The 13,999-nt window shown below is 47.2% G+C and overlaps 1 protein-coding gene across 3 annotated transcripts in view; it reads right to left on the reverse strand.

The window, feature by feature from the left end:
• PDE5A (phosphodiesterase 5A) overlaps positions 1-13,999 on the reverse strand; it is a 164,490-nt gene that overhangs the window by 11,305 nt on the left and 139,186 nt on the right. For all 3 annotated transcript variants that reach the window (XM_059695583.1, XM_059695582.1, XM_059695584.1), the window contains exon 18: positions 5,753-5,816. In XM_059695583.1, the coding sequence (XP_059551566.1) occupies positions 5,753-5,816 (64 nt within the window). The remainder of the gene's footprint in view (positions 1-5,752; positions 5,817-13,999) is intronic.

The following is a 13,999-nucleotide window of genomic DNA, read 5'->3' on the forward strand; positions in this document are numbered from 1 at the left end:
ATCTTAAAAGTTACAATAGCATTTTCAATGCTTTCCAAATACAAGTCATCAATATAAGGACAAATAATTCACAAAACATAGGCTCGAAAGCAATTATAAAGAGGAAAATATAAATACTTTATGTTGTATTATTAAAAAAGGGTAATCCTACATAGTTATACCATTTTATATGCTAAAACACCATAAAACTTTTAAAATGTGTCAATGTTATAAACTACAGAATTAGGAGTATTTATGATGTGTAAGTACATGGTAAAATATTGATAAAAAATACCAAGTTATGAATTTTGCAAATAGAATATTACTTGTACCTCTCAAGACCTGTATATCCATTCCTAACACTTTTACCCTACTACACCTGCACAAGTAACTGTGCCCTAAATTTTGTGTATTTCATTTATTATGTTACCAAATGTGTGTGGGCATTGAAAAAAAAATTGTTTGGTTTTATCTGTTTTTGAAATATATATGATTTTAAGCTAAAAATAAAAGGTACTAAAACCGGTCAGGTCTACAGCTTTCAAACACATCAGTACACTTAGGACCAGGCAGGAACGGGGAATGAAATTGTATCCCCTTTGCTTTTAATGTGTGCTGGTCACCAAGGTGGAGTCCGCACCCTCTCACTACGCAGAAAAAGCTGCCGTCACATCTTCAGCGCTTAGCGGGGAAAAGCAGGGAGCCTGTGTGGGAGTGCAATCAGCGAGGCATCAGGCACAGGTTCCCCGGGCTGTGAATATACAACAGGTAGGCGCGTCCTTTGCACTCCATTCATAGGCCTTGTGGCTTTAACCTCCCGGGCCCTCCCTTCTCCTTCTAAGCCAGTGGTTCTCAATCTGTGGGTCGCAACCCCTGAAAATACATCCTGCATATCAAATATTTACATTACGATTCATAACAGTAGCAAAACGACAGTTATGAAGTAGCAACGAAAATAATTTTATGGGTGGGGGTCACCACAACATGAGGAGCTGTATTAAAGGGTCGCGGCATTAGGAAGGTTGGGAACCACTGCAAGCGCTTCCCTTATGATTTCTGTGGTTGTTCTTATTGAATATGTTGAATACGCTGGGTTTTGCCGCCTGCAGTTCCCACTGTCTAGGCTTTGCTGACTGCGTCTCGGGTGGATTGGGCACCTGTGCTATTTCTGTCACTGGTGATGAGATGTGGAGCTGCGATGAGATCGAGACGGGATCTTTCTAACTTGCATCTTTGCTCAGAGGCAGCGTCCTCCTGCCGCGGATCCGAGCGAACGCCTGGTTGACTCTTTTCGTGACCTTAGCAACTGCGGATGACCTCTGTCTACCTCCAGTGATGTAGGGGCTGCAAAGCTGACAGCCAACCAATCATTCCTTTCTGCTTTATTAGGTGAAATACAATGAAGAGAAAGTTAATTGGTTCCCCTAAAGCACCGCTGGCATAAAAAAGCAGGGGAAATGCGTGTTCCCCACTTTTGTTACCATTTTAAAACTAACTTGGTTCTCCCAAAGCACCCGCCAAAGATGACCAGGCGAGGCTTTGCTTCCTTACCTTGATTATTACTTCAAACTCTGAAATTCAAACGTATTTAACGTATTCTGATCCCTCATGATGCTCAGATTGTCCCCTTTCAGCCAGTGGATGCTCAGCGCGTGACTTCTCTGGTACCACCAGGACCCGCTCAGCCTGCACCTCCTCGCTCCCTGCTGCTCCAGGTCACCTGGTCACCTGCCAGGACCATTTCCTGGCCGTCTCCTGCTTCAGCCCCAGGACCAGCCATTTCTCTCCGGAGCCCGCGCTCCTCTCCAGGGAGGTATTCAGAAACCTCAGTGGCACCAGGTTTGCTCATTAACCATGGTGACCCATGTAAGCCCTGTGAGGGGGGCGAAGCTGGGGCACAACACAGGTTCCTACAAACTCTCATTCCCGGCATCCGCATCCCTGCCTGACTTTGTCCATGATCTTCATCACCACTTACTCCCAAATCCTACTTCTCAACACCCCATGGACTCTCTTACCTGCTTCTACCCTCATCACCTACAACACGGGCTGAACAGTTACACAGCATCGCACTAACGACACCATCCCCGAGAGCAGCTTCCAGGGCTTGTTTTGATGACGCTGTCGTTTTGAAGGCGCATCCTACTAGAGATACATGATTCGGTTGTTGTGTTAATGTCACCTGAAATGCAACAGTCGCCCTCGGTGTGGTTTCACAACCCAAATCAGGTTCATGTTACTTTCAAGGCTGAGTGATGTTCAAAATTTAATCCTATATAATAGAAGCCTAATATGCTAAGTATCTGGTCATCCGTTCAACCAATCAAAGCGTAATCCTATCTAATAAAAGAGAAACATGGTAATTGGCGTACGACCGATACCCTTTTCATTGGCTAATCAGCGAGATATGCAAATTAACTGTCAGCCAAGATGGCGGCCGGCAGCCAGGCAGCTTGAAACTAACATGAGGCTTGGTTGCCTCAGTGACGGAGGAAACCAACATTCCCCGCCTGCGGCTGCAGGCCTCTGAGCGGGCAGTTTAAGAAACATTGTAACAAATACGCCCAACTTCAGCCAGCAGATTGGCAACATTGTAAGCAAAGGCCAGAAACCTACTTTCAGCCAGAGGCCTAAGAGCTGGAGCCAAGCCTCAAGCTAAAGCTGGCCCAGAATTAAAAAAAAAAAAAGGAAAAAAGGAGCGTTTGGGAGTTCAGTCACCCCCAGCCTGAAAACAGCCCTCAGCCCCTCAGCCAGACTGGCCAGGCACCCCAGTGGGGACCCCCACCCTGATCCAGAACACCCTTCAGGGCAAACCAGCCGGCCCCACCCATGCACCAGGCCTCAATCCTATATAGTAAAAGGGTAATATGCCTCCCAGCACCGGGATCAGCGGAGCCGTGAGGCCTCCCGGCACTGGAATCAGCATGACAGGGGGCAGCACCCAAACCCCCTGATCGCCCTGCGGCTCTGTGTGTGACAGGGGGCGGGGCCACAACCTCCCTATCCACCCTGCTCTGTGCCTGATAGGGGGGAGCTCCCCCCCCCCCCCACGGGCCCTGCTCTGTGTGTGACGGGGTAGAGCCATAACCTCCCCATCAGCCCTGCCCTGAGTGTGAGAGTGGCGGCGCCCCAACCCCCTGATCCGCCCTGCTCTGTGGGTGATAGAGGGCAGCACCCCAACCCCCTGATGGGCCCTGCTCTGTGCGTGACAGGGTACAGAGCCCCAACCCCCCTGATCGGCCCTGCTCTGTGTGTGACAGGGGGTTGCTCCACAACCTCCCCATCGACCTGCCTTGAGTGTGACAGGGGGCGGTGCCCCAACTCCCCAATCAGCCCTGCTCTGAGCCCGACCAGGGGCTGCACCTAGGGATTGGGCCTGCCCTCTGCCACCCGGGAGCAGGCCTAAGCCAGCAGGTCGTTATCTCCCGAGGGGTCCTAGACTGCGAGAGGGCACAGGCCAGGCTGAGGGACCCCCCCTCTCCCCCCGAGTGCACAAATTTTTGTGCACCGGGCCTCTAGTATACTAATGATATACTAAGGCTGCTCAACCACTTGCTATGACATGCACTGACCATCAGGGGGCAGATGCTCCAACCAGTAAGTTAGCTTGCTGCTGGGGTCTGGCCAATTGGGACTGAGTGAGAAGGGCCGGACACACCCTGGAGCCCTTCTGTGGTCCCTCCCTGGCTGGCCAAACTCCCGCATCCCTCCCTGGCCCTGATTGTGCACCGGTGGGGTCCCTCGGCCTGATGGCAATCCAAGACTCCTTGGAGGATGTCAGAGGGCCGGTTTTGGCCTGATCTTGCAGGCCTGGCCCAGGGACCCCATTGGTACATGAATTTGTGCACTGGGCCTCTAGTTTTATTCTATAACTAGTGGCTCTGCGCACGAATCCATGCACGAGTAGCTGTCACTGCCTCAGCTGGCCGCCCCACCCACCGCTGCTCTTAGCTCTCTGCCGCACTTAGCTTGCTGCCCTGCCCTCCTGTAGCTCTCGGCCCACTACCCCGCCCTCCTGTAGCTCTCTGCCACTCATACCTTGCTGCCCTGTCCTCCTGTAGCTCTCTACCACTCGTAGCTCACTGCCCTGTCCTCCTGTACTCTCTGCTGCTTATAGCTCGCTGCCCTGCCCTCCTGTAGCTTTCCACTGCTCATAGTTTGCTGCCCCACCCTCCTGCTGATTGGACGTTACGTGTTATGGCATAATGACCATTTGCATACTACCTCTTTAATATATAGGACTAGGGGCCTGATGCATGAAATTCATGCACTTGGGGGGGGGGGCGGTCCCTCAGCCCAGCCTGCACCCTCTCGCAGTCTGGGAGCCGTCAGTTGGACATCCTTAGTGCTACCGAGGAGGTGGAAGAGGCTCCTGCCACCACCGCTGCACTCGCCAGCCGTGAGCCCGGCTTCTGGCTGAGCGGTGCTCTCCCTGTGGGAGCGCATTGACCATCAGGGGGCAGCCCTTGCATTGAGCGTCTGCCCCCTAGTGGTCAGTGTGCATCATAATGCCTGGTCATTCTGCCATTCGGTTGATTTGCATATTAATCTTTTATTATATAGGAATATAAGCACTATTTATATGGTTCCAAAGTTAAATCTACAAAACAAGCCTAGCGATGCAGCTCTGGCTAGCATCTCTGTTCCTCACCCCTCTTCCCTCCTTAACTTGCCTTGTGGTTAATCCTTCTGTTTTTTTTTTTCCTCTCACAGAAAATGCACCCTTGCGATCACTCCATGATGGTTACAGATGATGCTCAATTCCTGTCCCAGCCCCATGGAACTCGTGGTGTAAAGTACTCGGCTTACTAGTCAGTACCCTGGGGATGAACTTTGGGCCGATGCTCTATCCACTGAGCCAAACCGGCAAGGGCTCTTCTTTGTTTTTCAAAAGTTCTTTAATATTAGTGATATTAACTATCAGGAAGAAGTTGCAAATATTTTTATCAGTGTATCATGGTCTTTTGCTTTGCTTATACTGTCTTTTGCCATGCAGAAGTTCTTAATGTTTCCATTTGTATGGAATCAAATGCATTCATCTTTTCCTGTAATGGTTTTGCACGCTGAGCCACAGTCCGGAAGGTCTTCTCATTCCTGGGCCGCAGAAGACTCCAGTGATCGTATTTAGCACCCGGATGGCTTAATTCTCTGCACGGAGCTCTCTGCTCCACGCAGACTTTACCTTTGCAGACTGGGTCCTACTCTGCCTCTCGCTATCTGGCTGTGGAGACAGGGAAGACATCCTCACACTATTTAAGTCTGCCCTTGCCCGGTTATTTTAAACGCCACCTCTACTGTCCACCGAGTGTTCTGCGCAGTGCCTAATGTTCTATGGACTCCGTGTCTGTCGCCCTCACCACCTGCTTTGATTACAGAGGTCTTACAGTGTTGCTTTGTAGGTCCAGACCCAGCCTCACCACTCTGCCTTCCCAGGTCTGATGTGGAAGAAAGAAAAGGGAAATGAAAATGCCAATCTTTCCCTGTTCCACTGTTAAAGGGATGCGTTAAAACCATTGCTAAGCTAACCAGAAGTGGTACTTACCAAAGTCAAACTTACCAACCGTGAGGTGTCCTCCTCCTTCAGATACCTCACAAGTCTCATTAAGTACTAATGAATCTTCCACGAAGAACACTTACGTCCAACTGCCTGCTTTTCATGCCACTTAAAAATGACATCATAATTACCACTAATATGCCAGAAGCCGCCATGGAGAGTGAAGACATTCCTGACTTTGATTTTTAAGTGTTTATTGCGCGTCACTAAGCGACGTACCCGTTGCTGAATGGGCCAGGGCTTCGTGATGGCAGAGAGGTCACACGCGGTCATCAGCATCGCCCTGCAGGGGGGAGGGGAGGGGAGAAGACCAGCAGCCCCGTTAGATCTGAGCAGCACCCACCCTCAGCAACAGCTTCCAGCGAAAGGCAAAGTCAAAACCCTCTACCCAGGAATGGCAGTTTATAAAGATGAAGAAACAGGATTTACACAGACATGTGACTGATCCCGGTGGATCAGAGGGTCACTGTTTTGGTTACCCAGTGAAAGATTGGAATTTTCCCTAAAACCACCTCTGTTAGCCCCAGACAGCAAAGGAGAGAAATCATTGCCATTGGGCAAATCATGCCTTTTCTATCATTATTTCCACCTGGGTATTCCATTCTTAGTGATCACATGAAGAAAACACACTGATGACTAATGAATAGCCATCGAATGGCAAGAATCCTACTGCAACACACCACTTTGGCAACACACCCCACTGGCAACAAACCCCACTGGCACACACCCCACTGGCAGCATACCCCAATGGCAAACCCGACTCGCAGCACTCCCAACTGTAAACACTCTCTACTGGTCACACAGACTACCGTAACACATCGTACTGTGACACAGCATACTGAAACACATCCTACTGTGACATAACCTACTGTGACAAACGTACCGATCACACAACCTACTGGTCACACAGCCTATTGTGAGACAAACTACTGACACAGCCTACTGTGACAAATCCTACTGTGACACATCCTACTGTGACACATCCTACTGTGACATATCCTACTGTGAAACAGACTACTGTGAAACAGCCTACTGGTCACAAAACCGACAGGTCAAACAGCCTACTGTGACACAGCCTACGGTGACACATCCTACAGGTCACACAGCACACTGGTCACACAGCCTAATCTGACACAGCCTACTGTAACACAGCCTACTATGACATAGCCTACTGTAACAGAGCCGGCTGTGACACAGCCTACTGGTCACACAACCAACTGGTCATAGCCTACTGTGACACAGCCTACTATGACACATCCTACTGTGACACAGCCTACTATAACATAGAATACTGGTCACACAGACTACTGGTCACAGCCTACTGTGACACAGCCTACTGGTAACACAGCCTACTGTGACATAATCTACTGTGACACAGTGTACTGGTCACACAGCCTACTGAGACATATCCTATTGTGACGGCATACTGGTCACATTTCTACTGTGACAGATCCTAATGTGACACAGCCTATTGGTCACAAAACCTACTGTGACACACCATACTGGTCACACATCCTACTGGTCACACAACCTAGTGTAACACAACTTACTGTAACAGCCTACTGTGACACAGCCTACTGGTCACACAGGCTACAGTGACAGTGTCTACTGTAACACAGCCTACTATGAAACAAGCTAATGGTTACATAGCCAACTGTGACATATGCTACTGTGACATAGCCTACTAGTCACACAGCCTACAGTGACATACCCACATGTGACACAGCCTATAGGTCACACCGCCTACTGTGACATCCTACTGGTCACTCAGAATACTGTGACAGAGCCTACTGGTCACACAACATACTGTGACACAGCCGACTGGTCATATAGCCTACTGTGACAAAGCCTACTGTGATATATCCTACTGTGACACAGACTACTGATCACATCCTACTGTGACATATCCTACTGTGAGTCACACAGCCTTCTTTGAAATATCCTATTGTGAAACATCCAACTGGTTACATTTCTACTATGACATATCCTACTGTGACACAACCTCCTGATCACACAGCCTAAGGTGACAAAGCCTACTGTTCACACAGCCTACTATGACATATTCAACTGTGAAACAGCCTATTGGTCACACAGCTTACTGTGCCATATCCTATTGTGACTCAGTCTACTGGTCACAATTTTACTGTGACACATCCTAATGTGATACAGCATATTCGCACAACCTACTGTGACACAGTCTACAGTGACATATCCTAATTTGACACAGCCTACTGGTCACAAAGCCTACTGTGACATAACCTATTGTGACAGCCTACTGGTCACAATTCTACTGTGACACAGCCTCTGGTCACACAGCCTACTGTGACAAAGCCTACTATGATATAACCTACTGTGATGCAGGCAAATGGTCATAGAGCATACTCTGACATATCGTATTGTGACAAGGCAAGAGGTCACACAACATACTGTGACACAGCCTAAAGGTCACACAGCCTACTGTGACACAGCCTACTGGTCAGAAAACCTACTGTGACATATCCTACTTAGACAGAGCCTACTGTTCACAGAACCTACTGTCACATATCCTATTGTGACACAGCCTACCAGTCAATTCTACTATGACACATCCTACTGGTCACACACCTACTGTGACAAAGCCTACTGTGATATATCCTACTGTGAAACAGGCAACTGGTCACACAGCATACTGTGAAATATCCTACTGTGAAACAGCCAAGAGGTCACACGGCCTACTGTGACACAGCCTAAAAGTCACACAGCCTACTGTGACAGTCTACTGGTCACAGTCTACTGTGACAGAGCCTACTGGTCAAAATTCTACTGTGACACATCCTACTATGATAGCCTACTGGTCATACAGCCTACAGTGACAAAGCCTACTGTGATATATCCTACTGTGACACAGCCTAGTATAACAGAGCCTACTGTAACACAGCCTACTTTGACAGACAATATAATAGAGCCTAATGTAACACAGCCTACTGTGACACAGCCTAGTGTAATAGAGCCTACTCTGACACAATCTACTGGTCCCACATCCTACTGTGACACAGCCTACTGGTCACAACATCCTGTGACACATCCTATTGTGACATCTTACTGTGAAACAGCGTACTGGTCACACATCCTATTGAGACATATCATACTATGACACAGCCTACTGGTCACATAGGCTACTGTGACAAAGCCTACTGTGATATATCCTACTGTGACACAGGCTACTGGTCACACAGCCTACTGTGACAAAGCGTATTGTTCACACAGCCTACTTTGACATATCCTACTGTGACACAGCCTACTGCTCACACAGTCTACTGTGACATATCCAATTTTGACATATCCTACTGGTCACGATTTTACTGTGATACATCCTAATGTGACAGCCTATTCACACAGCCTACTGGACACAGTCTACAGTAACATATCCTACTTTGACACAGCCTACTGGTCACATAGCCTACTGTGACACAGCCTACTGGTGACACAGCCTACTCTGAAAGAGCCTACTGGTCACAAAATGTACTGTTACATAGCCTACTGGTCATACAGTCTTTTGTGACAACGCCTACTTTGACATATCCTATTGTGACACAACCTCCTGTTCACACAGCCTAAGGTGACACAGCCTACTGGTCACAGCCTACTCTGAAATATCCAACTGTGAAACAGCCTATTGGTCACACGGCTTACTCAGTCTACTGGTCACAATTTTACTGTGACACATCCCATTGTGACACAGCCTACTGTGACAGTGTACAGTGACATATCCTACTTTGACACAGCCTACAGGTCACAAAACCTACTGTGACATAAAATATTGTGACACAGCCTAATGGTCACACAACCTACTGTGACAAAGCCTACTATGATATAAACTACTGTGACACAGGCAACTGGTCACAGAGCCTACTGTGACGACACAGCCAAGAGGTCACACAACGTACTGTGACACAGCCTAAAGGTCATACAGCCCACTGTGTCACAGCCTACTGGTCACATATCCTACTGTGACAGCCTAATTGTCACACAAACTATGACACAGCCTAAAGGTCACACAGCCTACTGTGACACAACCTACTAGTCACAGAGCCTACTCTGACACAGACTACTATGATATATCCTACTGTGACACAACCTACTATGACATAGCCTACTGGTCATAATTAAACTGTGACACAACCTACTGGTCACACAGCCTACTGTTACACAGCCTACTGGTCACACTCTACTGTGACACATCCTACTGTCACAGCCTACTGGTCATATAGCCTACTGTGACAAAGCCTCCTGTGATATATCCTACTGTGTCACAGCCTAGTGTTAGAGCCTACTGTAACATAGTCTACTTTGACAGCTAATCTAATCTAATCTAATATAATATAATAAATATAATATAATAAATATAATATAATATAGCCTAATGTAACACAGCCTAGTGTATCAGAGCCTACTCTGACACAACCTAGTGGTCACACATCCTACAGTGACACAGCCTACTGGTCACAAAACCTACTGTGACACAGCTCACTGTGACACAGCCTACTGGTCACATAGCCTAGTGTGACACAACCTATTGTTCACACAGCCTACTGTGACATATCCTATTGTGACACAGCCTACTGCACACACAGTCTACTGTGACATATCCAATTTTGACAGAGTACTGGTCACGATTTTACTGTGACACATCCTAATGTGACAGCCTATTCAAACAGCCTTCTATGACACAGTCTACAGTGACATATCCTACTGTGAGTCACAGCCTTCTTTGAAATATCCTACTGTGAAACAGTGGACTGGTTACATTTCTACTATGACATATCCTACTGTGACACAACCCCCTGATCACACAGCCTAAGGTGACAAAGTCTACTGTTCACACAGCCTACTCTGACATATTCAACTGTGACACAGCCTATTGGTCATACAGCTTACTGTGACATATCCTATTGTGACTCAGTCTACTGGTCACAATTTTACTGTGACACATCCTAATGTGACACAGCCTATTCACACAGCCTACTTTGACACAGTCTACAGTGACATATCCTACTTTGACACAGCCTACTGGTCACAAAGCCTACTGGGACATAACCTATTGTGACACAGCCTAAAAGTCACACAGCCTACTGTGACAGTCTACTGTGACAGAGCCTACTGGTCACACAACCTACCGTGACACAGCCTACTGGTCACAATTCTACTGTGACATATCCTACTGTGACAGCCTACGTGTCATACACCCTACTATGACATAGCCTACCTAGATATATCCTACTGTGACACAGCCTAGTATAACAGTCTAGTGTAACACAGCCTACTGTGACAGCCAATATAATAGAGCCTAATGGAACACAGCCTACTGTGACACAGTGTAGTGTAACAGAGCCTCCTCTGATACAACCTACTGGTCACACATCCTACTTTACACAGACTACTGTGACACAGCTCACTGTGAAACATCCAATTGTGACATATCCTAGTGTGAAAAAGCGTACTGGTCACACATCCTATTGTGACATATCCTACTGTGACACAGCCTACTGGTCACATAGCCTACTATGACAAAGCCTACTGTGATATATCCTACTGTGACACAGCCTACTGGTCACACAGCCTACTGTGACACAGTCAACTGGTCAACATCTTACTGTGAAATATCCTATTGTGACACTACCTACTGGTCACACAGCCTACTGTGACATCCTATTGTGACACAGTCTACTGGTCACAATTCTACTGTGACAAAGGCTTATGTCACACAGCCTACTGTGACAAAGCCTACTGTGATATATCCTAGTGTTTCACAGCCAACTGGTCACACATCCTACTGAATCACAGCATACTGTTCAGCCTACTGTGAAATGTCCTACTGTGACACAGCTTAGAGGTAACACAGCCTACTGTGACACAGCCTAGTGTAACAGAGCCTACTGTGACACATCCTACTGATCACACATCCTAATGTGACACAGATCAATGTGACACATCCTATTGTGACATATCCTAATGTGAAACAGAGTACTGTACACATATTCTATGGTGACATATCCTACTGTGACACAGCCTACTGGTCACAGTTCTAATGTGACAGAACCTACTGGTCACACAGCCTACTGTGACAAATCCTACTGTGATATAATCCTACTGGGACACAGCCTACAGGTCACACAGCCCACTGTGACATATCCTAGTGTGACACAGCCTACTCACACAGTCTCTTGTGACATCCAATTTTGACACAGCATACTGGTCACAATTTTACTGTGACACATCCTAATGTGACAGCCTATTCACACAGCCTACTGTGAAACCGTCTACTGTGACATATCCTACTTTGACACAGCCTACTGTGACATATCCTATTGTGACACAGCCTACCGGTCACAATTCTACTGTGACAAAGCCTACTGTGAAATATCCTACTGTGACACAGGCAACTGGTCACACAGCATACTGTGACGAATTCTATAGTGACACAGACTACTGGTCACAACTCTACTGTGACACAGCCTTCAGGTCACACAGCCTACCATTACAAAGCCAACTGTTCACACAGCCTACTGTGACATATCCTACTTTGACTCAGCCTACTGTGACACAGTCTACTGTGACAGAGCCTACTGGTCACACATCCTGTGACACAGCCTACTAGTCACACAGCCTACTGTGAAATATCTTTATGTGACACTGTCTACTGGTCACAAAGCCTACTGTGAAACAGTCTACTGGTCACAAAGCCTACTGTGAAATATCCTACTGAGACACTGTCTATTGGTCACACAGCCTACTGTGACATATACTATTTTGGCACAGTCTAATGGTCACAATTCTACTGTGATACAGCCTACTGCTCAGTCTACTGTGACAAAGCCTACAGTGTTATATCCTATTGTGACACAGCCTACTGGTCACACAGCCTAGTGTAAGACAGCCTACTCTAACAACCTACTATGACAGCCTAGTGTAATAGAGCCTACCATAACACTGCCTACTGTGACAGCGTAGGGTAATAGAGCCTACTGTGACGGAGCCTACTGGTCACACGACGTAATGTGACAGCCTACAGGTCACACAGCCTACTGTGAATAAGCTCACTGTGACACATCCTATTGTGACATAACCTAGTGTTAAACAGCCTACTGTTCACACATCCTATTGTGAATATCCTACTGTGACACAGGCTAATGGTCACAAACCCTGCTGTGACATATACTAGTGTGACACAGCCTAGAGATCATACAGCCTACTGTGACACAGCCTAAAGGTCAGCCTACTGTGACACAGCCTACTGGGACAGAGCATATTGGTCTCACAACCTACTGTGACACAGCCTACAGGTTACAATTCTACTGAGACACATTCTCCTGGTCATACAGCCAACTGTGACAAAGCCCACTGTGATATATCTCACTGTGACACAGCCTATTGGTCACATCCTTCTGTGATATATGGTACTTTGACACAGCCTACTGGTCACACAGCCTACTGTGACATATCCTATTGTGAAACAGCAGACTGGTTACAATTCAACTAAGACATATCCTACTGTGACACAACTTCGTGATCACACAGCGTAAGGTGACACAGCCTACTGTTCACACAGCCTATTCTGACATATCCAACTGTAACAGCCTATTGGTCACACAGCTTACTGTGCCATATCCTATTGTGATAATCTACTGGTCACATGTTTACTGTGACACATCCTAATGTGACACAGCCTAATCACACAGCCTATTGTGACACAGTCTACAGTGACATATCCTACTTTGACACAGCCTACTGGTCACAAAGCGGACTGTGACATAACCTCTTGTGACACAGACTACTGGTTACAATTCTCCCATGACACAGCCTACTGGTCACAAAGCTGACTCTGACAAAGCCTACTATAATATAAACTACTGTGACTCAGGCAACTGGTCACACAGCCTACTGATATATCCTACTGTGACACAGCCAACTGGTCACACAGCCTACTGAGACAAGGCCTACAGGTAACACAGCCTACTGTGACACAGACTAAAGGTCACACAGCCTACTGTGACACAGCCTACTGGTCACACAGCCTACTCTGACAGAGCTTACTGGTCACACAACCTGTGACACTGCCTACTGGTCATACAGTCTGTGACAAAGCCTACTGTGACATATCCTACTGTGACACAGCATACTAGTCACATCCTACTGTGACATATCCTACTCTGAGTCACACAGCCTTCTTTGAAATATCCTATTGTGAAACAGCCAACTGGTTACATTTCTACTATGGCATATCCTACTGTGACACAACCTCCTGATCACACAGCCTAAGGTGACACAGCCTACTGTTCACACAGCCTACTCTGACATATCCAACTGTGACACAGCCTATTGGTCACACAGCTTACTGTGCCATATCCTATTGTGACTCAGTTTACTGGTCACAATTTTACTGTGACACATCCTAATGTGACATAGCCTAATCACACAACCTACTGT

This window comes from Myotis daubentonii, chromosome 5 (assembly GCF_963259705.1).
Source record: "Myotis daubentonii chromosome 5, mMyoDau2.1, whole genome shotgun sequence".
Classification (NCBI taxonomy): domain Eukaryota; kingdom Metazoa; phylum Chordata; class Mammalia; order Chiroptera; family Vespertilionidae; genus Myotis; species Myotis daubentonii.